The sequence below is a fragment of the Erythrolamprus reginae genome, chromosome 3, assembly GCF_031021105.1.
Source record: "Erythrolamprus reginae isolate rEryReg1 chromosome 3, rEryReg1.hap1, whole genome shotgun sequence".
Lineage (NCBI taxonomy): Eukaryota > Metazoa > Chordata > Lepidosauria > Squamata > Dipsadidae > Erythrolamprus > Erythrolamprus reginae.
This window is the reverse complement of record NC_091952.1, coordinates 228108881-228131532: the sequence shown is the minus strand read 5'-3', so window position 1 is coordinate 228131532 and position 22652 is coordinate 228108881. Positions and strand designations below refer to the sequence as shown.

Here is a 22652-nt window from a genome sequence, read left to right as displayed (position 1 = left end):
TGTTCCCTTGACTTTCGTGGGAGATGCGTTCCAAGACCACCTGCGAAAGTCAAGTTTCCGCAAAGTAGAGATGCGGAAGTAAATACACTATTTTGGCTATGAACAGTATCACAAGCCTTCCCTTAACACTTTAAACCCCTAAATTACAACTTCCCATTCCCTTAGCAACCATTTAGATTATTACTCACCATATTTATTTATTAAAGTTTATTAAAAAAAATATTTATTAAAGGCGGACGAAAGTTTGGCGATGACATATGACATCATCGGGCAGGAAAAACCATGGTACAGAAAAAAACCCACAAAGTATTTTTTAATTAATATTTTTTTTAAAAAACTGTGGTATAGAAACATAGAAACATAGAAGACTGACGGCAGAAAAAGACCTCATGGTCCATCTAGTCTGCCCTTATACTATTTCCTGTATTTTATCTTACAATGGATATATGTTTATCCCAGGCATGTTTAAATTCAGTTACTGTGGATTTACCAACCACGTCTGCTGGAAGTTTGTTCCAAGGATCTACTACTCTTTCAGTAAAATAATATTTTCTCGTGTTGCTTTTGATCTTTCCCCCAACTAACTTCAGATTGTGTCCCCTTGTTCTTGTGTTCACTTTCCTATTAAAAACACTTCCCTCCTGAACATTATTTAACCCTTTAACATATTTAAATGTTTCGATCATGTCCCCCCTTTTCCTTCTGTCCTCCAGACTATACAGATTGAGTTCATTAAGTCTTTCCTGAGACGTTTTATGCTTAAAACCTTCCACCATTCTTGTAGCCCGTCTTTGGACCTGTTCAATTTTGTCAATATCTGTCGGATCCGCGAAAGTCAAGGGAACACTGTACTGCTATCATGTCTCCCCTAGTCCTTCTTTTCATTAAATAAGACGTACCCAGTTCCTGCAACCATTCTTCATATGTTTTAGACTCCGATCCCTAATCATCTTTTTTGCTCTTCTCTGCACTCTTTCTAGTGTCTCAACGTCCTTTTTTTTACATCGTGGCAACCAAAATGGAATGCAGTATTCCAAGTGTGGTCTTACCAAGGTATTATAAAGTATTATTAACATTTCACCTGACCCTGAGTAAGAAACCCTTAGAACAGCGTTTCCCAACCGGTGTGCCGCGGCACACTAGTGTGCCGCGAGACACAGGCAGGTGTGCCGCGAAGCTCCCCGCCCGATCTGCCCCCTCTCCTCCGTTGCTGCTCCCTGCCTTGGGGCGCGACTTCTGTCGCGGCGGCTGCGGCTGCAGCTCCTCGGGATGAAAGCGCTCCCAGCCCTCTCTCGCAGCCCCCTGGCTGGGAGCGCTTTCGCTGCGAGAGAGGGCTTTCTCCATCCGTTTCGGGAATGCCCGCCCCTCTCTCGCGCGTGCCGCTCCCCTTTTCTCTCAGCCCTCCCTGGCTTCGCTTCTCAATCCCTCCCTCCTTCCATCTTTCCTTCCCCTCAGCCGTTCTGTCTGGGGGTCTCCCGCTCTTCCCTTCCCCGCCTCCCAGGCTTTGCCTTTGCCACCCCCACCCTTTTTTGGTTGACAAGGAGTCCTTTGCCGCATCCTGCAGTTCGCACTTGGCTCGAGGCCGCTTTCCCTGGCTGCGCTCGGAACCGACAGGGCGCTGCTCTTTCTCTCTCTCACTCTCTCCCGTGAGGCGGGGGAAGGAAAAAAAAAAGGAAAAAAAAACCTTCTTGCAGCGTGCCCGCGCTCGTCCCTTCAGCAGCGAGGGAGGGAAGTCAGAGGGCGAGGGAGCGAGCGAGCGCTCTTATCCTCGGTGCCCTCTGCAGCCTGCCTTCCTTCTTCTTTGCCGCCGCTGAGGGACGGAGAGAAAGATAGAAAGGAAAGAAAGAGTGAGGTATAGAAAGGAAAGAGGGAGGGAGGAAAGAGGGAGGGAGAGATAGAAAGAAAAGAGATAGAAAGGAAAGAGGGAGGGAGGAAAGAGGGAGGGAGAGATAGAAAGGAAAGAGGGAGAGATAGAAAGGAAAGAGGGATGGAGACAGAGAGAGAGAGAAAGAGAGACATAGCAAGAGAGAGAGAAAAAAAGAAAGAAAGAGATAGCAAGAGAGAGAGAGAAACAAAGAGATAGCAAGAGAGAGAGAGAGAAAGAGACATAGCAAGAGAGACAGAAAGAGAGAGAAAGAGAGAGAATGAAAGAGAGATAGCAAGAGAGGCAGAGAGAGAGCAAGGGAGAGAGAAAGACATAGAGGGAGGGAAGGAGGGAGAGAGAAAGAGAGCAAAAAAGAGAGGAAGAAAGAAAGAGGGATGGAGAGAGAGAAAGAAGGGAAGGAAGGAAGAGAGAGAAAGAGGGAGGGAGAAATAGAGTGAAATGGAGGAAGAGATATTTTTTTGTCCAAACTTTTCTTTAGCCCCCCCCCCGCGCCCCCCGCCCCCCCGTTCAGTGTTCCCCAGGATTTTGAAAATATGAATAATGTGCCGCGGCTCAAAAAAGGTTGGGAAACACTGCCTTAGAACTTTTAAAATACAGCTACGTATGCTTTCCTTGTTCTTACATTCCATTCTAAACAACTGAAGATTCTATTAACAAAGCCCAGGAGTAAATTTAAAATGTTAGAGGATTTATTTATAGCTTTATCTTTTTTCTACAACAGAAATTGTTTTCTATCTTTCTAACATTTTGCCTTTACAAATGTTAATAATCTCTTAAACATGATAAACATAGTATTAATTAGCATATACTAGCTCGATAGAGTCATTTATTTTGGTTTAAGCAAATGCAATCTGGTAGACGTTTTTAAAAAATGCTGGGGGTGGGGGGGGGGGGGTAAAGGAAGTATGGCCAAACATGAAAGAACTCCATGTACAGGAAACCACAAAACAGGGCTGAACGTCTTGCCAAAGATTAATAAATTCCAGCGAGTAGTTTTACAAAGCTTTAAAGGGCTTCTAACACAGCCCAAGGCTTCAATAAATGTCTTAAATGATAATAAAAATTTAAAAATATCTTTAATATCAGAAAGTAAATGTTTTCCTTCTCTCCACGACCCACAAAATATAAAGGAGTCCATTCATCTTCATTGGGGAAAAAAAAGCATCGATCAAAATTTAATTCAAAATTACTTTTCAAGATATTGATGACCAAGAAAATCAGCTGATGGCAGACAACTGAATTAAAATTGGAACAAACAAATAAAATAGGAAGGAAGTGATTTTAAGAGTAACTCTGATGAGAACAAGAGTTGAGATTTTTAGAAATAGCAATAATGTTTAGACTTATATACTGCCCATAGTACTGAGCAGTTTACAATGTCAGTATACTGCCCCCCCCCTACAATATGGGTCCTCATTTTACCAACCTCGGAAGGATGGAAAAGTGAATCAACTTTATGCCTCCCTAAATATAAGGTAATTAATAGTTTTATAACTCAGTTTTATATTTGACTTCTTTTTATTGTTTTGTATTTTATACTGTTGTAAGCCACCCTAAGTCCTTCGGGATTGGGTGGCATACAAGTCGAATGAATGAATGAATGAGTATTTATTTGTTTGTTTGTTTGTTTGTTTGTATGTATGTATGCCGCCCCTCTCCGTAGACTCGGGGCAGCTCACAACAGTAATACAAAAAACAATGTAGAATACAAATATAATAATTAAAACTAAAAACCCATAATATAAAAAAACATGCACACAACATACTATGGTATGTTGTGTGCATGTTTTTTAAAATTATGGGTTTTTAGTTTTAATAGGCCTGGGGAAGTTATATCAGTTCCCCCATGCCTGACAACAGAGGTGGGTTTTAAGGAGTTTACAAAAGGCAAGGAGGGTGGGGGCAGTTCTAATCTCAGGGGGGAGCTGGTTCCAAAGGGTCGGGGCCGCCACAGAGAAGACTCTTCCCCTGGGACCCGCCAAACGACATTGTTTAGTCGACGGGACCCAGAGAAGGCCAACTCTGTGAGTGAGTAAGTAAGTAAGTAAGTAAGCAAGCAAGCAAGCAAGCAAGCAAGCAAGCAAGCAAGCAAGCAAGCAAGCAAGCAAGCAAGCAAGCAAGCAAGCAAGCAAGCAAGCAAGCAAGCAAGCAAGCAAGCAAGCAAGCAAGCAAGCAAGCAAGCAAGCAAGCAAGCAAGCAAGCAAGCAAGCAAGCAAGCAAGCAAGCAAGCAAGCAAGCAAGCAAGCAAGCAAGCAAGCAAGCAAGCAAGCAAGCAAGCAAGCAAGCAAGCAAGCAAGCAAGCAAGCAAGCAAGCAAGCAAGCAAGCAAGCAAGCAAGCAAGCAAGCAAGCAAGCAAGCAAGCAAGCAAGCAAGCAAGCAAGCAAGTATATAGAACGCTGGTGAGACCACATTTGCAATACTGTGTTCAGTTCTGGAGACCTCACCTACAAAAAGATATTGACAAAATTGAATGGGTCCAAAGATGGGCTACAAGAATGGTGGAAGGTCTTAAGCATAAAACCTATCAGAAAAGACTTAATGAACTCAATCTGTATAGTCTGGAGGACAGAAGGAAAAGGGGGGACATGATGGAAACATTTAAGTATGTTAAAGGGCTAAATAAGGTCCAGGAGGGAAGTGTTTTTAATAGGAAAGTGAACACAAGAACAAAGGGACACAGTCTGAGGTTAGTTGGGGGAAAGATCAAAAGCAACATGAGAAAATATTATTTTACTGAAAGAGTAGTAGATCCATGAAACAAACTTCCAGCAGACGTGGTTGATAAATCCACAGTAACTGAATTTAAACATGCCTGGGATAAACATATCTCCATCCTAAGATAAAATACAGGAAATAGTATAAGGGAAGACTAGATGTATCATGAGGTCCTTTTCTGCCGTCAGTCTTCTATGTTTCTATGTTTTTATGTTTCAAATGAGCCAACAGCATATTTCAAAGAAATCTAAACCTTCCGTATCAGGAAAAGGATCAAATCGAGGGGTGAGCTGCTGGGGGTTCACAGCGGTTCAGGAGACCCTCTATTCTGTACAGTTTGGAGAACCCCTAAATTCTACCCCTGGCTGCCGTGGCCCACCCCACACCCTGCCCCTCCCAGGAGTCTGCATGCGACCCATTTTGAATGCAGGTAAGTGCAGGGTGGGCATGGAGGCTCGGGGAGGGTGAAAAATGGGCCTACCGGACGTTCATGAAGGCTGGAAAGGGGCCTGTTTTCAGCCTCCAGAAGGCCACCGGAGCCTGAGGAGGCCGTTTTTGCCCTTCCAGAAGCTCACGGAAAGCCTCTGGAGCCCGGCGAGGGAAAAAGCACCCCCCCTAGGTACAGGAGAGGCCACACCCACCATGGCCACACCCACCCAGCAACCAGGCAGAGGCCCCCTTGCTAAAATTTTTGAAGCCTGCCCCTAATCATACCCAGATACATAAGAGGTTTTCATTGTTAACAACTTGCATCCAAGAAAAGAGAAATCACAATAAGCTATATACTTATTGCAGTAATAATTTTGTCATGAGAACCAAGGACAGAAAACAAAAACAAGGGGGAGAAAAGTGATATAAGTTTTCAAATATCTGCAAATTGTGTGCTGCCCCGAGTCTTCGGAGAGGGGCGGCATACAAGTCTATTATTATTATTATTATTATTATTATTATTATTATTATTATTATTATTATAATATTACAATTGTATGTCTGAAAGATTCTAGAGCAAAATGTAGAGGCACAAAATAGCTCCCGCAGTCAGTCTCCTGACAAAACTCCTTACTATCCTTGCTTTCAAACAAAGCATTTTGATTCTCTCCACCATTATTTTTATTGTATCATTCTGCTTATTAGATTTTTATAAGACTGCCATTTCACTGTGCAGCACCTCAACTTCCAATTTTACCTTCATAATTAGAAGAATGTTTAATAGTTGAAGAATAAACCAGATGAGATATTTATAAAATAAATAAACAAACAAATACATAAGTAAGTAGAGATAGAAAAGATAAAAAAGACATTTGGACAGGAACGGTAGGCACAAAGGTGCACTTATGCACGCCCCAATTTATGGTGGGCAATCTAAATTTAGGCATCCTAAGGACTGGAGGCATTTGAACTATGGTGCTGGAGAAGATTTAAGATTTAATTGGATTTGTATGCTGCCCCTCTCCGGGGACTCGGGGAGGCTCACAACATATACAAAAAACAGAAAACAATAGTAAACAATAGTAAAAGACTCCCGTGAGTCCTTTGGACTGCAAGGCGATCAAAACTGTCAGTCCTAGAGGAGAGCAACCCTGACTGCTCTTTATAAGGCGAGATCCTGAAGATGAAACTCAAATATTTCGGCCAGCTAATGAGAAGGAAGGACTCACTGGAGAAGAGCCGAATGCTGGGATAGTTTGATCAAGAGAATGGAGCATCTTCCTTATGAAACCAGGTTCCAACGCCTTGGTCTCTTCATCCTTGAAAGACGGCGTTTAAGGGGTGACTTGATCGAAGTGTATAAAATCATGCATGGGATAGAAAAGGTGGATAGAGAAAAATTATTTTTCATGAGAAAAATTCTTTTCTCTATCACACAATACTAGGACGAGGGGGCACTCCCTAAAGCTCATAGGTAACAAACCGAGGACAAATAAATATTTCTTCACCCAGAGGGTCGTTGGTTTATGGAATTCACTTCCAGAAAAGGTCGTGACAGCTGTCTGCCTTGATAGCTTTAAGGCAGGATTAGACAGATTCAGGGATGCCAAGTGTATTGGTGGTTATTGAAACGGATGTCCAAGTGCCGCCTCTATGTTGGTTGAGGCAGGCAGGATTCCCTTGAGTACCATTTATTTATTTTATTTATTTATTTATTCATTTGTCCAATACACAAATACATAGGAAGAAAAATAGACATGTGGTTATATAAGGGTAAAAGTGAACTTAGAGGAAAGGATATATGAAAGGAAGAGAATATATATGATAGGTGAAAGAAAGGAAAGACAATTGGACAGGGGACAAAAGGCACACCAGTGCGCTTATGTACGCCCCTTACTGGCCTCTTAGGAACCTGGAGAGGTCAATCGTGGAGAGTCTAAGGGAGAAATGTTGGGGGTCAAGGGAAAGGGAGGGTCCTGCCTTCTCTTTCTGCTCAAGATCCCCAAGGACAATTGGTGGGCCACTGTGTGACACAGAATGCTGGACTCGATGGGCTTTGGCCTGATTCAGACGGCTCTTCTTATGTTCTTATGAATGCAAAAGAAGAAGGGGGACAACAGAGAATGTGGTGACTAGATGGAGTCACTGAAGCAGTAGGCGTCAACTTAAAAGGACTGCAGAGGATTGTAGAGAATAGGAAGGTCTGGGGTCGCGAAGGTTCAGACATGACTTTGCAACTAACAACAACAAAAAATCTTCCCAGATTCACTTGCTAGTAAACTGGGTAGCAGATAATTTTAACAAACAAGAAATAATAATTAATTTATTAGATTTGTATGCCGCCCCTCTCCGTAGACTCAGAACAATAAGCCTTTTTCTAGTTCATATTATTTCCAGTTCATATTGTTAGGGTGGTTAGGTAAAATATGTTATGTCTACTGTTAGGACTCTGTCCATAACTTTTAGGTTGGCAATATACTGGCTGCAGGTGTTGCAGACTGCCACTAGAAGGAGCTAGAGTTTATAGCTTATTTCTCTGAGTCACTCTCTGTTTCTCTTTGTCTGGCTACTCACTGTTAATGGCTATTCACTGTTAGGTTTGCTCTGTATTTTCTCTGCAATCTCTCTTTATTGTACAATACAATACTATATTTGTATGACAAACAAACAAACAAACAAACAAAATAGTTATATGTTATGGTTAAAATGTATTTAGGCTTGATATCTTTGTTTACTGATCATGACAAAGACAACTGGCAAGAAAGACTATGTACTTGGTAATATTTGGATTGCTATTCTGACTTATTATGTATATGACTTTAGACTGTTTATCTGAATATGTTATTTCCCTAACTTTAATTCAGGTTAGTATATCTGTGTGTGGCTGAGTTGTTATTCACAACTAATCTCAATCTAAACATTTCTTTGTGTGAACAACCTTGGTAAAAAAAGACTTACTCTGCTCATACATTAACACTTACCTTGAAAGCCAATGTGATACTTAAACAAAGGAGAAGAATGACAATCAAGCAGATCGAATTCATTGACAAAATATCTTCCTTGTAGGGGAAATTTGCAGGCTGAAAAGTTAGAGAGAAATTGTTAGGAATCTCATCAAATTTTCTGCTTTCTTTTTTTATAATGTTACAACACAAACTTCGATGAATATGGGTGCATCCTGTGAAGCTGAGGGATAATTTTACAATTTCAGAGTCATCCTATCAGAGCAAGTTTTGGGATATGTGGCTGCCTTCAAGTCAATTTTGACTCCTGGCGTTTGCTTGGACCAATCCCTGGAGTATTCTTGGCAATGGTTTTTTTGGAAATGGGTTGCCATTGTCTTCTTCCTCAGAAGAAAGTGACTGGCCCAAAATAACCTGACAGGCTTCATGCCTAAGGCAAAATACAGTGATACCTTGTCTTACAAACTTAATTGGTTCCGGGACGAGGTTCTTAAGGTGAAAAGTTTGTAAGACGAAACAATGTTTCCCATAGGAATCAATGGAAATGCGATTAATGCGTGCAAGCCCAAAATTCACCCCTTTTGCCAGCCGAAGCACCCATTTTTGGGCTGCTGGGATTCCCCTGCAGCATCACAAAAACACGGAAGTCCGGAGGTGGGGTTTCCCATGGAATTCCTCAGAGGAATCCCAGCAGCACAAAAACGGGCGCTTCGCTGGCAACGGAAGTCTGGAGGCGGGGCATCCTAGTGGTGGCGGTGGGTTTGTATGGTGAAAATAGTTCGTAAGAAGAGGCAAAAAAATCTTAAACCCCAGGTTTGTATCTCGAAAAGTTTGTATGACAAGGTGTTTGTAAGACGAGGTATCACTGTATGAACTCACAGTTTGACAGTTTCCTGCCCCAATGCCTTAACCACGACACTAAGCTGATTTTCAAGTTCTTTCTCACTTCTCTTCACAGAGCTTGAAGTGGATTTTATAAAATCACATTCCAAGGGATTCCCAATCTCCAGTCTCCAACCTAATATAGGTAATCTTCAAGTTACAACCTTAATGTGGCCTGTAAAACGGGTAGGTAATATTGTTAACCAGATGTTATGGGCTTTTGTTTTTGCAATGGTTTATTAAATTAATGCTGCAGTCATAAAGTGACCACTCGGATCGTTAAATGAATGTCGTGGTCATTAAGCAAACCCATGGCTTGCAATGGGCCAGTGTTGCAAAAAACTGGGTGTAAATAGGAAGTGTTAAATAGTGTTTTTAATAGGAAAGTGAACACAAGAACAAGGGGACACAATCTGAAGTTAGTTGGGGGAAAGATCAAAAGCAACATGAAAAAATATTATTTTACTGAAAGAGTGGTAGATCCTTGGAACAAACTTCCAGCAGACGTGGTTGGTAAATCCACAGTAACTGAATTTAAACATGCCTTGGATAAACATATATCCATTGTAAGATAAAATACAGGAAACAGTATAAGGGCAGACTAGATGGACCATGAGGTCTTTTTCTGCCGTCAGTCTTCTATGTTTCTATGTTAAATGTTGGCTTTCGGCAAAACCATCATAATACACAATCATGCTGCAAATGGCTATACGTGCAGCTTTGTTACCAAGCACATGACTTGGGATCCTAAGAATTGGGGGGGGGGGGCACCACTGGAACTTTGAATCTGGGTCGTAAGTACTCCCAGAAAGGTCTATCATAGTTTTGAACAGTCACTAAGTTACAGATAATAATAACAATAACAATAATAATAACAATAACAACAATAATAATAATAATAATAATAATAATAATAATAATAATAATAATAATTTATTAGATCAGAGTGGCATAAATTGAGGGCTACCTGTAATATGTTAAAACAAGGAGAAAAGATTAGTAAATAGATAAGCCGATTTAGCAGTCAGTATACAAAGGAGGAAAATAGGTTTTCAGAACCGTAAACTTACGGTAATTTGGAAACATCATTCAACCTTCTCAAATAAAAACATTGACACAAACTAGGAGGAATAATCTCCACGGTTCTATAAGGACTATATTTACATAATTATATGGGATGGATGTGAAGAAAAGACAATGCCTTTGGGACAGATACTTACATAGAACTTTGAGCATCTTGTATACATAACATTCAATTTCTAGCAAAACTAAACATCAAACTCCAGCAGAGTTTCTGGATGCTACAAAATTCTTTCCCATGTGTGGAATTAAGTATGAGTCATAGATTGGATTCACACATTGTATAAATTACCCTAAATTGTAATTTGTTTGGTTTTGACTTAATCTGTTGTATAAATCTAGGCAGCTGTGATTTATTGACTAAGCTGTGGCTAGAATTCAGCAATTAGGATATTGGGCAGGAATTTACTTCTCCACCCAGCTAAGACCCCGTTGTGATTGTCCCTTTTTCAAAACCTAATTTGTCCCAAAGATTGTTTTGAGAATAAAATAAAGAAGCCGAGAGAACCATCTATCCTACTCCCAATTCTTTCTACAAGTTATGCAGTGAAAATGTAAAACTCATATATAATCTTCCTCTTCCTCTTCATCACACAATTGGAAACGGCTATTAAGAGCATTAAGTCCCCTGCGTGTCCATGCGTGATTTAAAAAAACATTAAAATTTGTCAAGTTTTGATTGATTTGAACATGCTCAAAAATTATGCCAAAAAGTCAAGTGTTTCTATTTTTTGTCCACCCCATGTAACTATAGTAATTGGATCAAATTGTATTTTGTACACTGTTTTATTGTTGACATGTTATGAGCCGCCCTGAGTCCACAGAGAGGGGCGGCATACAAATCAAATCAAATCAAATCAATCAATCAATCAATCAATAATTTTACAACCATTACTATTATGATGATATTGGACTATTATGATGATATTCGCCGATGATGTAAAACTCTTCAACACCACTGATAACACAACTACTCTCCAAGAAGACCTGAACTCTATTTCTGAGTGGTCTAACACATGGCAACTCCAAATTTCAACTAGCAAATGCTCTGTCCAACACATTGGGAAAAAGAATCTGAACTCCAAATACGAACTGAATAATCAAATTATCACAGATAATCCCCACTCGGTTAAAGACCTCGGTATACTAACAACAAAAGATTTAAGTGCCAAAACCCACTGCAACAACATAGCCAACAAGGCTTCAAGAGTTTTAATCCTACGTAGCTTCTGCTCTGGCAATCTCACACTTCTTACAAGATCTTACAAAACTTTTGCCAGACCCATCCTCGAATACAGCTCATCTGTTTGGAACCCATATCGCATCTCAGATATTAACACCCGTGAAAATGTCCAAAGATAGTTCACCAGAAGAGCCCTCCACTCCTCCACTCGAAATAGAATACCCTACGAGACTAGACTTTCAATCCTGGGCCTAGAAAGCCTAGAACTAAGACGCCTTAAATAAGATCTAAGTATTGCCCACAAGATCATATGCTGCAACGTCCTGCCTGTCGGCAACTACTTCAGCTTCAACCACAACAACACAAGAGCACACAACAGATTTAAACTTAATATTAACCACTCCAAACTTGACTCTAAAAAATATGACTTCAGGAACCCAGTTGTCGAAACATGGAACTCATTACCGGACTCCATAGTGTCATCCCCAAACCCCCAACAATGTACCCTTAGATTATCTACTGTTGACCTATCCAGATTCCTAAGAAGTCAGTAAGGGGCGAGTACAAGTGCACTAGAGTGCCTTCCGTCCCCTGTCCTATTGCTCTCCTATATCTCCTATACCTTTCTTCTATTCCTATATCTCTTCTTCTATTCTTTCATTGATATGTTCTATTACTATATCTTCTTTTCTATTCTTTCTTAGATATATTTTACTATGAGTATCTTCTCTATAACTGTCATGATGTATTTTACTATGTATATATAGATATATATACCCACTAAAATTCTCATTGTGTATTGGACAAAATAAATAAATAAAATAAAATAAAAATAAAAAGTTTCCTTCACAGTCATAACCAGAGAACTACCTGTGGGACATCTTAGAAACTATTAATTACCCCATCTGAATCTTCATGTGATGGCCAGACCTGGACACAATGGTCTGTACCACAATAAGCAACAGCACTTAAGACGTATAACGTGTCACAGTGCTTTACAGCCCTCTGAGTCAACCTTGAGCCTGGTGAGATTCGAACTGCCCAATTGCAGGCAGCCAACAGTCAGCAGAAGTAGTCTGCAGTACTGTATTCCAACCACTGTGCCATCACAGCTTAAAGAAGCAACTGCAACTCTTCATTAAATACTGTATATCTACTTTTGTAACTTTACAATGCACTCAACAGTGATCTTTTATCCTGGCATTTTAAATTACAGAATTCTGGAGGGAGAAAGGGGGTTCTTTTTCATTTCCAAAGATGCAGCAATAAATTATTTGATGTTTTCTGCCAGATTCATTTAAACACACAAATATTTCTGCCTGCCTTTCTCCTTTGCCAAGTGCTAGCAAGACATTTTCCTCATTTGGAATTTCACTGAAGTGCACCAACTGTTTAATCCCACCAGACGAAGGATAACAGATTGATGATAAACATTGTAGAATCGTGCTTTCACCACTATTTAAAGAGAAACTACTCGAGTGCCAAACGAATATTTTCATCACTCTTCACTTTGTCGGGAATACATCCCCCTGCTTCAAACTGGTTCTGCAGAACTGGTGGTAACTTGGTGGCCTGAGTTGCTGGAACTGGCAGTGTCCAAGGCGTGCCGTGCCATGTCCCTAAGCTGGTTCTCTCGGCAGCGCCATAAGCACCACCATTTTGTTTTAGCATTGCATACATGCAGTGTGCAATGTGTACACAACCACACAGTACATTCCTAAGGGAACTGGCAGTGAAGAAAACCAGACCCCAACCCTGGAATACATGCCTATTTTTGCAGGGTGATAGTTTGGTCTTTTCTCATTCAAACAATGCTCAGCATCTGTCGGACAACGTTACTCAAATTAGCTCGTCCTGGGATACAGGGCTTTCTGCAGATCCATGGAAGATGGCTAGGGGTGGGGATTTTATTGGGGAAAATGCACATTATACCTCTACTCTCCAAACTGAACTGGTTGCTTGCTTGCTTCACACAGAAGGAAAAGACTGGAATCTAAGATTAGCATACTGCAGACCTAGGCAAAGGGCGGCCCGCGGGCCGGATGTGGCCCGCCTGCTGTCTGTAACTGGCCCGCGGAGGTTGGAAGGAAGGAAGGAAGGAGAAATGGAGGGAACAAGGAAGGAAGGAAGGAAGGAAGGAAGGAAGGAAGGAAGGAAGGAAGGAAGGAAGGAAGGAAGGAAGGAAGGAAGGGGTGGGCAATTAATTTATAATTATAATATAATATATAATATAATATATAATTATATATATACCGTATATACTCGAGTATAAGCCGACCCGAGTATAAGCCGAGGCACCAATTTTTGCCACAAAAACTGGGAAAACGTATTGACCCGAGTATAAGCCGAGGTTAGAAAATGCAGTGGCTACTGGTAACTTATAAAAATGGAAAACAATAAAATTACATTAATTGAGACATGTTTTAGAATATTTATTTTAAAGAAAACCAGTGAACTAGCTCTGTAAATTTAAAAGAGGGTAAACAAATTAACAATATTAATAATAAATTAAAAAGTAAAAAAAGTAGCTCGATCAGGAACAAAGCTAAAACCTAAGAGTTAAAATCCTTCAAAACTGGATTCCTTCTCATCATTAATTGGATTTACATTATTGTTCTGTTTTTATATATGCTGTGAGCCACCCTGAGTCCTTGGAGAGGGATTGCATACAAATCCAATTAAATAAACAAACAAACAAACAAACAAACAAACAAACAAGTGTATCCAAAGAAGAGCTTCAGCATTAGCTGCTGTGAGGTTATCAGCATAGAAAACCAAATAGATAGATAGATAGATAGATAGATAGATAGATAGATAGATAGATAGATAGTTAGATAGATATAGATAGAAAGATAGACAGACAGAAAAATAGATAGATAGATAGATAGATAGATAGAAATAGATAGATAGATAGATAGATATAGATAGAAAGATAGATAGACAGACAGACAGACAGAAAAATAGATAGATAGATAGATAGATAGATAGAAATAGATAAGATAGATAGATAGATATAGATAGAAAGATAGATAGACAGACAGACAGATAGAAAAATAGATAGATAGATAGATAGATACAGATAGAAACATAGATAGACAGACAGACAGACAGATAGAAAAATAGATAGATAGATAGATATAGATAGAAAGATAGATAGACAGACAGACAGACAGAAAAATAGATAGATAGATAGATAGATAGATATAGATAGAAAGATAGATAGACAGACAGACAGATAGAAAAATAGATAGATAGATAGATAGATAGATAGATAGAAATAGATACAGATAGATAGATAGATAGATAGAAAGAAAAATAGTTAGATAGAAAAATAGATAGATAGAAATAGATACAGATAGATAGATAGATGATAGATAGATAGATAGATAGATAGATAGACAGATAGATATAAAGATAGACAGACAGATAGAAAAATAGATAGATAGATAGATAGATAGAAAGAAATAGATACAGATAGATAGATAGATAGATAGATAGATAGATAGAAAAATAGATAGATAGAAAGATAGACAGATAGAAAAAGAATTCCTGTCTAGCTCTGCCTCATAACACATTATTAGATCCTATCCAAGCAAGGACAGCAACTACCACAAAATACCATTTTTTAAACAGTTTAAATCCTTTCAAACGAGGGGGAGGAGAATCTGACAGCAGGGGGCCTTTTTAATCCGACTCACCATTGCAAATGGCTGCCTTCTTTGCTTGAGCTAGGGAGAGGAACTACGGGTGCCAGAGGGGACAAAAGCTGGTGCCTCCTCGCTCTGGCTCAAGCAATGGCGCCCTCGTGTGGTGACTTTGTCAATGACCCGAGTATAAGCCGAGGCTGTGTTTTTCAGCCCATTTTTGGGGCTAAAAAACTTGGCTTATACTCGAGTATATACGGTAATATAATATATAATTATATATATAATATAATATATAATTATAATTTATAATTAAAATATAATTAACTCAGTTCTAACCAATAATATACAGTATTGGGTAGAACTGAGTTAATTATATTAATCCGGCCCTCTAAAACCACCCCAATTTCTCATGCGGCCCCATGGCAAAATTAATTGCCCACCCCTGGCATACTGCTAAACTCTCCCAGGCTGCTTACAGAGTTAGAGCTATTCCCCTCTTTTAAAAAAAAGTTGCCCTAAGAAGAAATCTTTGCAATCTCTGGCGGGCCCAGGACAGGGGTTTATCCTCTGTCCTGGTGCTCCTCGATCTCTCAGTGGCTTTCGATACCATCGACCATGGTATCCTTCTGCACTGGTTGGAGGGGTTGGGGGTGGGAGGCACTGTTCTCCAGTGGTTCTCCTCCTACCTCTCTGACCGGTCGCAGTCGGTGTTAGTGGGGGGTCAGAGGTCGGCTCCGAGGTCTCTCCCTTGTGGGGTGCCTCAGGGGTCGGTCCTCTCCCCCTTGCTATTTAACATCTACATGAAACCGCTGGGTGAGATCATCCAAGGACATGGGGTGAGGTATCATCAATATGCCAATGATACCCAGCTTTACATCTCCACCCCATGCCCAGTCAACGAAGCGGTGGAAGTGATGTGCCGGTGCCTGGAGGCTGTTGGGGCCTGGATGGGTGTCAACAGACTCAAGCTCAACCCGGATAAGACGGAGTGGCTGTGGGTTTTGCCTCCCAAGGACAATCCCATCTGTCCGTCCATTACCCTGGGGGGGGAATTACTGACTCCCTCAGAGAGGGTCCGCAACTTGGGCGTCCTCCTCGATCCACAGCTCACATTAGAAAAACATCTCTCAGCTGTGGCGAGGGGGGCGTTTGCCCAGGTTCGCCTGGTGCACCAGTTGCGGCCCTATCTGGACCGGGACTCATTGCTCACAGTCACTCATGCCCTCATCACCTCGAGGTTCGACTACTGTAATGCTCTCTACATGGGGCTACCTTTGAAAAGTGTTCGGAAACTTCAGATCGTGCAGAATGCAGCTGTGAGAGCAGTCATGGGCTTACCTAGGTATGCCCATGTTTCACCATCACTCCGCAGTCTGCATTGGCTGCCGATCAATTTCCGGTCACAATTCAAAGTGTTGGTTATGACCTTTAAAGCCCTTCATGGCATCGGACCAGAATATCTCCGAGACCGCCTCCTGCCGCACGAATCCCAGCGACCGATTAGGTCCCACAGAGTGGGCCTTCTCCGGGTCCCGTCAACTAAACAATGTCAGTTGGCGGGCCCCAGGGGAAGAGCCTTCTCTGTGGTGGCACCGGCTCTCTGGAACCAACTCCCCCCGGAGATTAGAACTGCCCCTACTCTTCCTGCCTTCCGTAAACTCCTTAAGACCCACCTTTGCCGTCAGGCATGGGGGAATTGAAACACCTCCCCCTGGGCACGTTTAATTTATACATGGTATGCTTGTGTGTGTGTCTGTTAGTATATGGGTTTTTTAAAATCTTTAAATATTTTAATTAATTGGATTATTTATGATTTGTTTCACTTGTTGTGAGCCGCCCCGAGTCTTCGGAGAGGGGCGGCATACAAATAAAAATAATAAATAATAAATAATAAATAAATAAATAAATAAATATTAAAACGACCTGCAATAAATTCTGTGCCTCTCTGAGTGGGAGACATTTTTCCAGTCCAACATTGTATTTCTGAGAGTTCTCTCTCCTCCCGTTAATCCTGTTGCTCTTCCCATCTCGCAGGATATGATGGCGAACTTATGGCATGTGTGCCAGAAGGGACATGCACAGCAGGGGCGGATTGCCATTACCATTGCTACTGGTGCATTGCATACACAGCTTTAGTGCTCTTGCGCGTGCACATGCGCTATGAATGCGCTTCCCAGCATCTTTTTGCTTCTGCGCATGCACAGGAAGCAAAAACATGATGAACCTTGTGAGAGGATGCGTGTGCGAGAGAGATTTCTGTGATTTTTTTGCTTCTGAAAATGTGCAGAAGGAAAAAAATTGCCAAAATCTCATGCACGCATGCTTCCCTTCATGGGATTTCGCTTCTGTGCATGCGCACGAAGCAAAAATGCAAAAAATTGAAGAAAAAAAGATGGTAGCACCCATAGGACCGACACCACAGTGGCTGCATGCCACTACCGACGCGCCGTCCCCTACCATACTGGTAGCAACCCACTACTGATGCACAGCCCTCTCTATTGGCATGCGCACCATCGCCCCAGGTCAGATCTCCATAGTTTTTATTTTGTAAGCTTCTGTTTCCCTGCAAACAATGAAACAGAAGCTCACAAAAGAAAAAGATCTTACCTCTTGCGCACTGTCGGTGTTGGGATACCCCGCCTCCCACCGGCCAGCTGGTCTTCGGGTCTCTGCTGCGCATGACCCTAACACACACATGCACCTTTAGCAATAGCAATAGCATTTAGAAACATAGAAGACTGATGGCAGAAAAAGACCTCATGATCCATCTAGTCTGCCCTTATACTATTTTCTTTATTTTATCTTAGGATGGATATATATTTATCCCAGGCATGTTTAAATTCAGTTACTGTGGATTTACCAACCACGTCTGCTGGAAGTTTGTTCCAAGGATCTACTATTCTTTTAGTAAAATAATATTTTCTCATGTTGCTTTTGATCTTTCCCCCAACTAACTTCAGATTGTGTTCCCTTGTTCTTGTGTTCACTTTCCTATTTAAAACACTTCCCTCCTGGACCTTATTTAACCCTTTAACATATTTAAATGTTTCGATCATGTCCCCCCCTTTTCCTTCTGTCCTCCAGACTATACAGATTGAGTTCATTAAGTCTTTCCTGATATGTTTTATGCTTAAGACCTTCCACCATTCTTGTAGCCCGTCTTTGGACCCGTTCAATTTTGTCAATATCTTTTTGTAGGTGAGGTCTCCAGAACTGAACACAGTATTCCAAATGTGGTCTCACCAGCACTCTATATAGTGGGATCATAATCTCCCTCTTCCTGCTTGTTATACCTCTAGCTATGCAGCCAAGCATCCTACTTGCTTTCCCTACTGCCTGACTGCACTGTTCACCCATTTTGAGACTGTCAGAAATCACTACCCCTAAATCCTTCTCTTCTGAAGTTTTTGCTAACACAGAACTGCCAATACAATACTCAGATTGAGGATTCCTTTTCCCCAAGTGCATTATTTTACATTTGGAAACATTAAACTGCAGTTTCCATTGCTTTGATGTTTCCAAATGTAAAATAATGCACTTGGGACATATATAGTGCTTTTACAGCCCTCTCTAAGCGGTTTACAGAATCAGCCTATCGCCCCCAACGATCTGGGTGCTCATTTTGCCCACCTCGAAAAGATGGAAGGCTGAGTCAATCTTGAGCCGGTGGTGAGATTTGAACTGTTGAACTACAGGTAGCAGTTAGCTGAAGTAGCTTGCATTGCTGCACTCTAACCACTGCACCATCCTGGTTCTTTCAGTTTGAGCATGCACAGGTGTGCAGTTTGGGCACTCGATGTCTAAAAGGTTCACCATCACTGATTTAGGACATTTCCCATTCTGGGGAAAAGATGGGGCTTAAATATTATTCCTTCGTATGGGATTAAATAGCATTTTGTCACTGCATATTTCCTATTGGCATAATGTTTCCTCCTATTATTTCCTGGAGCAGTGGAAGCTGAGTTAACATTCTTGACATTCTGATCCATATGCGAAATAAATTGGCAATTACAGTAGAACCCCGACTTACGAGACTAATTGGTTCCGGAAGGAGGCTCGTAAGTCGGAACGCTCGTATGACGAAACATTGTTTCCCATAGGAAACAATGTAAAGTCAATTAATCCGTGCAACAACGCGGAAGTTAGCGTTCGGCTTCAGGAGACAGCTGCGAAGCGGCGCGCGTGTTTTAAAAGGTTGCAGCCGGCCTGGGGGGCTTGCCAGCACCCCCCCGAGCCCCCCAGGCCGGCTGCAACCTTTTAAAACACGCGGGATACGAGCGCCAAGGAGCTGTCTCCTGAAGCCGAACGCGGAAGTTAGCGTTCGGCTTCAGGAGACAGCTCCTTGGCGCTCGTATCCCGAATGTGAGCTCGGGAGGCGAACAAAAATGTCGCTCCCCTCCCAGCTCTTATCTCGAGTAGCTCGTAAGTAGAGCTGCTCGTATGTCGAGGTTCCACTGTACTCTAACAGCAAAAGGAGGGATTTGAGACACAGATGGCAATATTTTCGATGCTCCTGTCACTTCTAATGCTGATCTGCATTTCCTGTATCTTAAAATCCCCCTCCCCTCCACATTAATGCCACTTTCAACCACTACCACCACCACCACAAAGTTTGCTTTCAACAATCATGGACACAAACAATTTGAATATGGAATAAGAAAGTCTTTTACCAGTTGCTGCAGATAATCCCGGACTGTATTTGGATAAACCAGTATGCTGATAGCAACTAAAGTGTTGAGTGCAAAATCAAAGATTTGGTAACAGAAGAAAGGGATGATCCAGGCCGCATGTTGCTAGACATAAAAGATAAGAAGAGAGGGGAGAATACTGTAGTTACTCATAGAATTTAAATGCAATTTTTAATCATTTTTCTGAACAAGTCAAAGGGTTCCATACAGAAAAAGAATTACACTATAAAATACTAGAGACCTTTCAATCGAATCAATAAACAGGAATTACAGTGTTCCCTTGACTTTCATGGGGGATGCATTCCAAGACCGCCTGCGAAAGTCAAATTTCCGCGAAGTAGAGATGCAGAAGTAAATACACTATTTTTGGCTATGAACAGTATCACAAGCCTTCCCTTAACACTTTAAACCCCTAAATTACAATTTCCCATTCCCTTAGCAACCACTTAGATTATTACTCACCATATTTATTTATTAAAGTTTATTTTAAAAAATATTTATTAAAGGCAGACGAAAGTTTGGCGATGACCTATGACATCATCGGGCAGGAAAAACCGTGGTATAGAAAAAAACCCCGCAAAGTATTTTTTAATTAATATTTTTTTTGAAAAACCACAGTATAGACTTTTCGCGAATGTCAGATGACTGAAAGTCAAGGGAACACTGTAAAACAAAAGACTTTTCATTCAAGGACCAGCATGTTTCATCCAAACCAACATATATTGTATATTTAATTAGGTTTTAAGTTAGTCATAAAATATAAATTAATCTTGAACTACTTCAAATATTCTTTCTCTTTAGAACAAATACATTAAATGAACATCTCTTTATTAATCTTCTTTACAGTCTATAATTATACAGTATTGTGGAGGTGAATGTGGGGGAAACATCCACATGCCACAGGCCTGTTTTGCTCCCGATAGAATCTCCCGACGAAGTCTCCTCTGACGAAGGAAGCGTGAGTGGCAGGGGAGAAGGGAGTTAGGCAGACAGTCCAGGGGGAGATCAATCATCCTTATCATCCCTGGATTCTGAACAAGAACTTATGACGGACCCACGCATGCGTAGAGTGATGCATAGGAGAGAACAACTGAAGGATTATTACAGGAGATAAGTGAGGCCACCTGTGGTTGGGTGGGGCTGCTGCAATTAGTGCTACAGATAAAAAGAGCAGCGTGCTGGTTTAGCCTCATGGAAGTTTATCTGATTCATAGTTTCGTCAAGATTGTGGTTTTGCTGTTTCCCTGTTCAAGACTGTGTGTGGACTTTCTGGACTTTTGGAATTGGACTCAATTTCCCAGTTACTGGTTGAGAAATTGGATTGCATTTAACCTGTGCCTTGTGTCCCTTTGACATTTAAAAAGGGAGTTTTCTCTGCTTTTCTGTTGATAAAGACTTTTGGTTTTTCTTCTATCGTGTGGTGTGTGTCTTTCTGGACTAATTACCCTGTAATTACGGGCGGTTGGGACACGCCGGCAGAACAATACAGAGTATAATTATAAGTGTAAATATTACTATTCATAAGGGCACAGTGTTAAGTTTGTGTGCCCCCACATGCACCGTGTGCCACAAATGTACAACAAAGAGCTGAAGACCAGCTGGCCAGTGGGGGGCACATATATGCATGGCAGAGCTGAACTGGGGCAACAACTTGCATGCCATCAGAGAAGGTGCTGCGTGCCACCTCTGCCACGCATACCATAGGTTTGCCGTACAATGTGCAATGTCTTTCCTCAGTGCTGGATTGTTGCCACTTTGGACCTGTTCGCCCGTACTGGTGGCAGGAAGTTGCCCCCGCTCACCGAGCTGGCAGCGATAGCCAACTGGCCATGCCCCCAAACCTGTCCTCCGTTCGCTGCTTCCTTAAAGCGGCTTGGAAAGAATCCTCTGTGCATGCAAGAAGGCTTCTGCGCATGTGCAGAGGGTCCTTTGCACGACATGATAGTGGCCTAACCAAATGGGTTGCTAGCCACATTCCGTACCAATAGCGAAAATGGAGCTTTGGGCAGCTACCTGTCACCGGCGTATATGCACGCACACCCCAGAGAGATTTTACTTTTGCACATGTGCAAGAAGCAAAATTTCAGAAGAGGATGCATGAGAGAGAGAGAGAGAAAGAGAGTTTTCGGCTTTTTTTTTGCTTCTGCACATGCGCGGAAGCAAAAAAAATCAGCAAAATCTCACACACACACACGTCCACTCATGAGATTTTGCTTCCTGCGCATGCATAGAAGCAAAATCTTGCTGGGCTATGCATGTATGCCAGCGACCGATTAGGTCCCGATTAGAGTTGGCCTTCTCCGGGTCCCGTCGACAAAACAATGTTGTCTGACGGGACCCAGGGGAAGAGCCTTCTCTGTGGTGGCCCCGGCCCTCTGGAATCAACTCCCCCCGGAGATTAGGACTGCCCCCACCGTCCTTGCTTTTTGTAAACTCTTGAAAACCCACTTATGTCGCCAGGCACGGAAGAATTGATATATCCTTAGCTGTCTTGGTTTATGTATGGCGTGTTTGGGTTGTATGATTGTTTATTAGTAAGGGTTTTAAAAATGTTTTAATATTGGATTTATATATGATGCTTTTACTTGTTGTGAGCCGCTCCGAGTCCTCGGAGAGGGGCAGCATACAAATCTAATAAATAATAATAATAATAATAATAATAATAATAATAATAATAATTATTATTATTATTATTATTATTATTATTATTATTATTATGATGTCAATACAACACAGCAAACAAGATCACTATGCTGGATTTCGTATTTCATCACCAGTCAGGCGCTTCCCAAGCACCTAGGACTGCGTGATGTAGCGGCGAATTATGTTTGCTGATCCCAGTAAAGCGGCCTTTTGCAATTGACAGATGGAGATTTTGTCAATTCCGATGGTTTTCAAATGTCCACTGAGATCCTTTGGCACTGCGCCCAGCGTGCCAAGTACCACTGGGACCACTTTCACTGGCTTATGCCAGAGTCGTTGCAGCTCGATTTTTAGATCTTCGTATTTCACTAATTTCTCTAGCTGCTTCTCCTCAATTCTGCTGTCTCCTGGGATTGCGATGTCGATGATCCATACTTTCTTTTTCTCCACAATCAGGATGTCTGGTGTGCTATGTTTCAGAATTCGGTCAGTCTGAAGTCCCACAGTAGTAGTAGTAGTAGTAGTAGTAGTAGTAGT

General features: G+C 41.5%; 1 protein-coding gene across 1 annotated transcript in view; it reads right to left on the bottom strand.

Moving 5' to 3' along the window:
* The window catches only part of LAPTM4B (lysosomal protein transmembrane 4 beta), a 71404-nt gene that overhangs the window by 21276 nt on the left and 27476 nt on the right, over window positions 1–22652 (bottom strand). Inside the window, exons 4-5 of the mRNA XM_070749230.1 lie at window positions 19455–19577; window positions 8011–8109 (exon numbers count right to left, since the gene is read on the bottom strand). Of these exons, the coding sequence (XP_070605331.1) occupies window positions 8011–8109; window positions 19455–19577 (222 nt within the window). The remainder of the gene's footprint in view (window positions 1–8010; window positions 8110–19454; window positions 19578–22652) is intronic.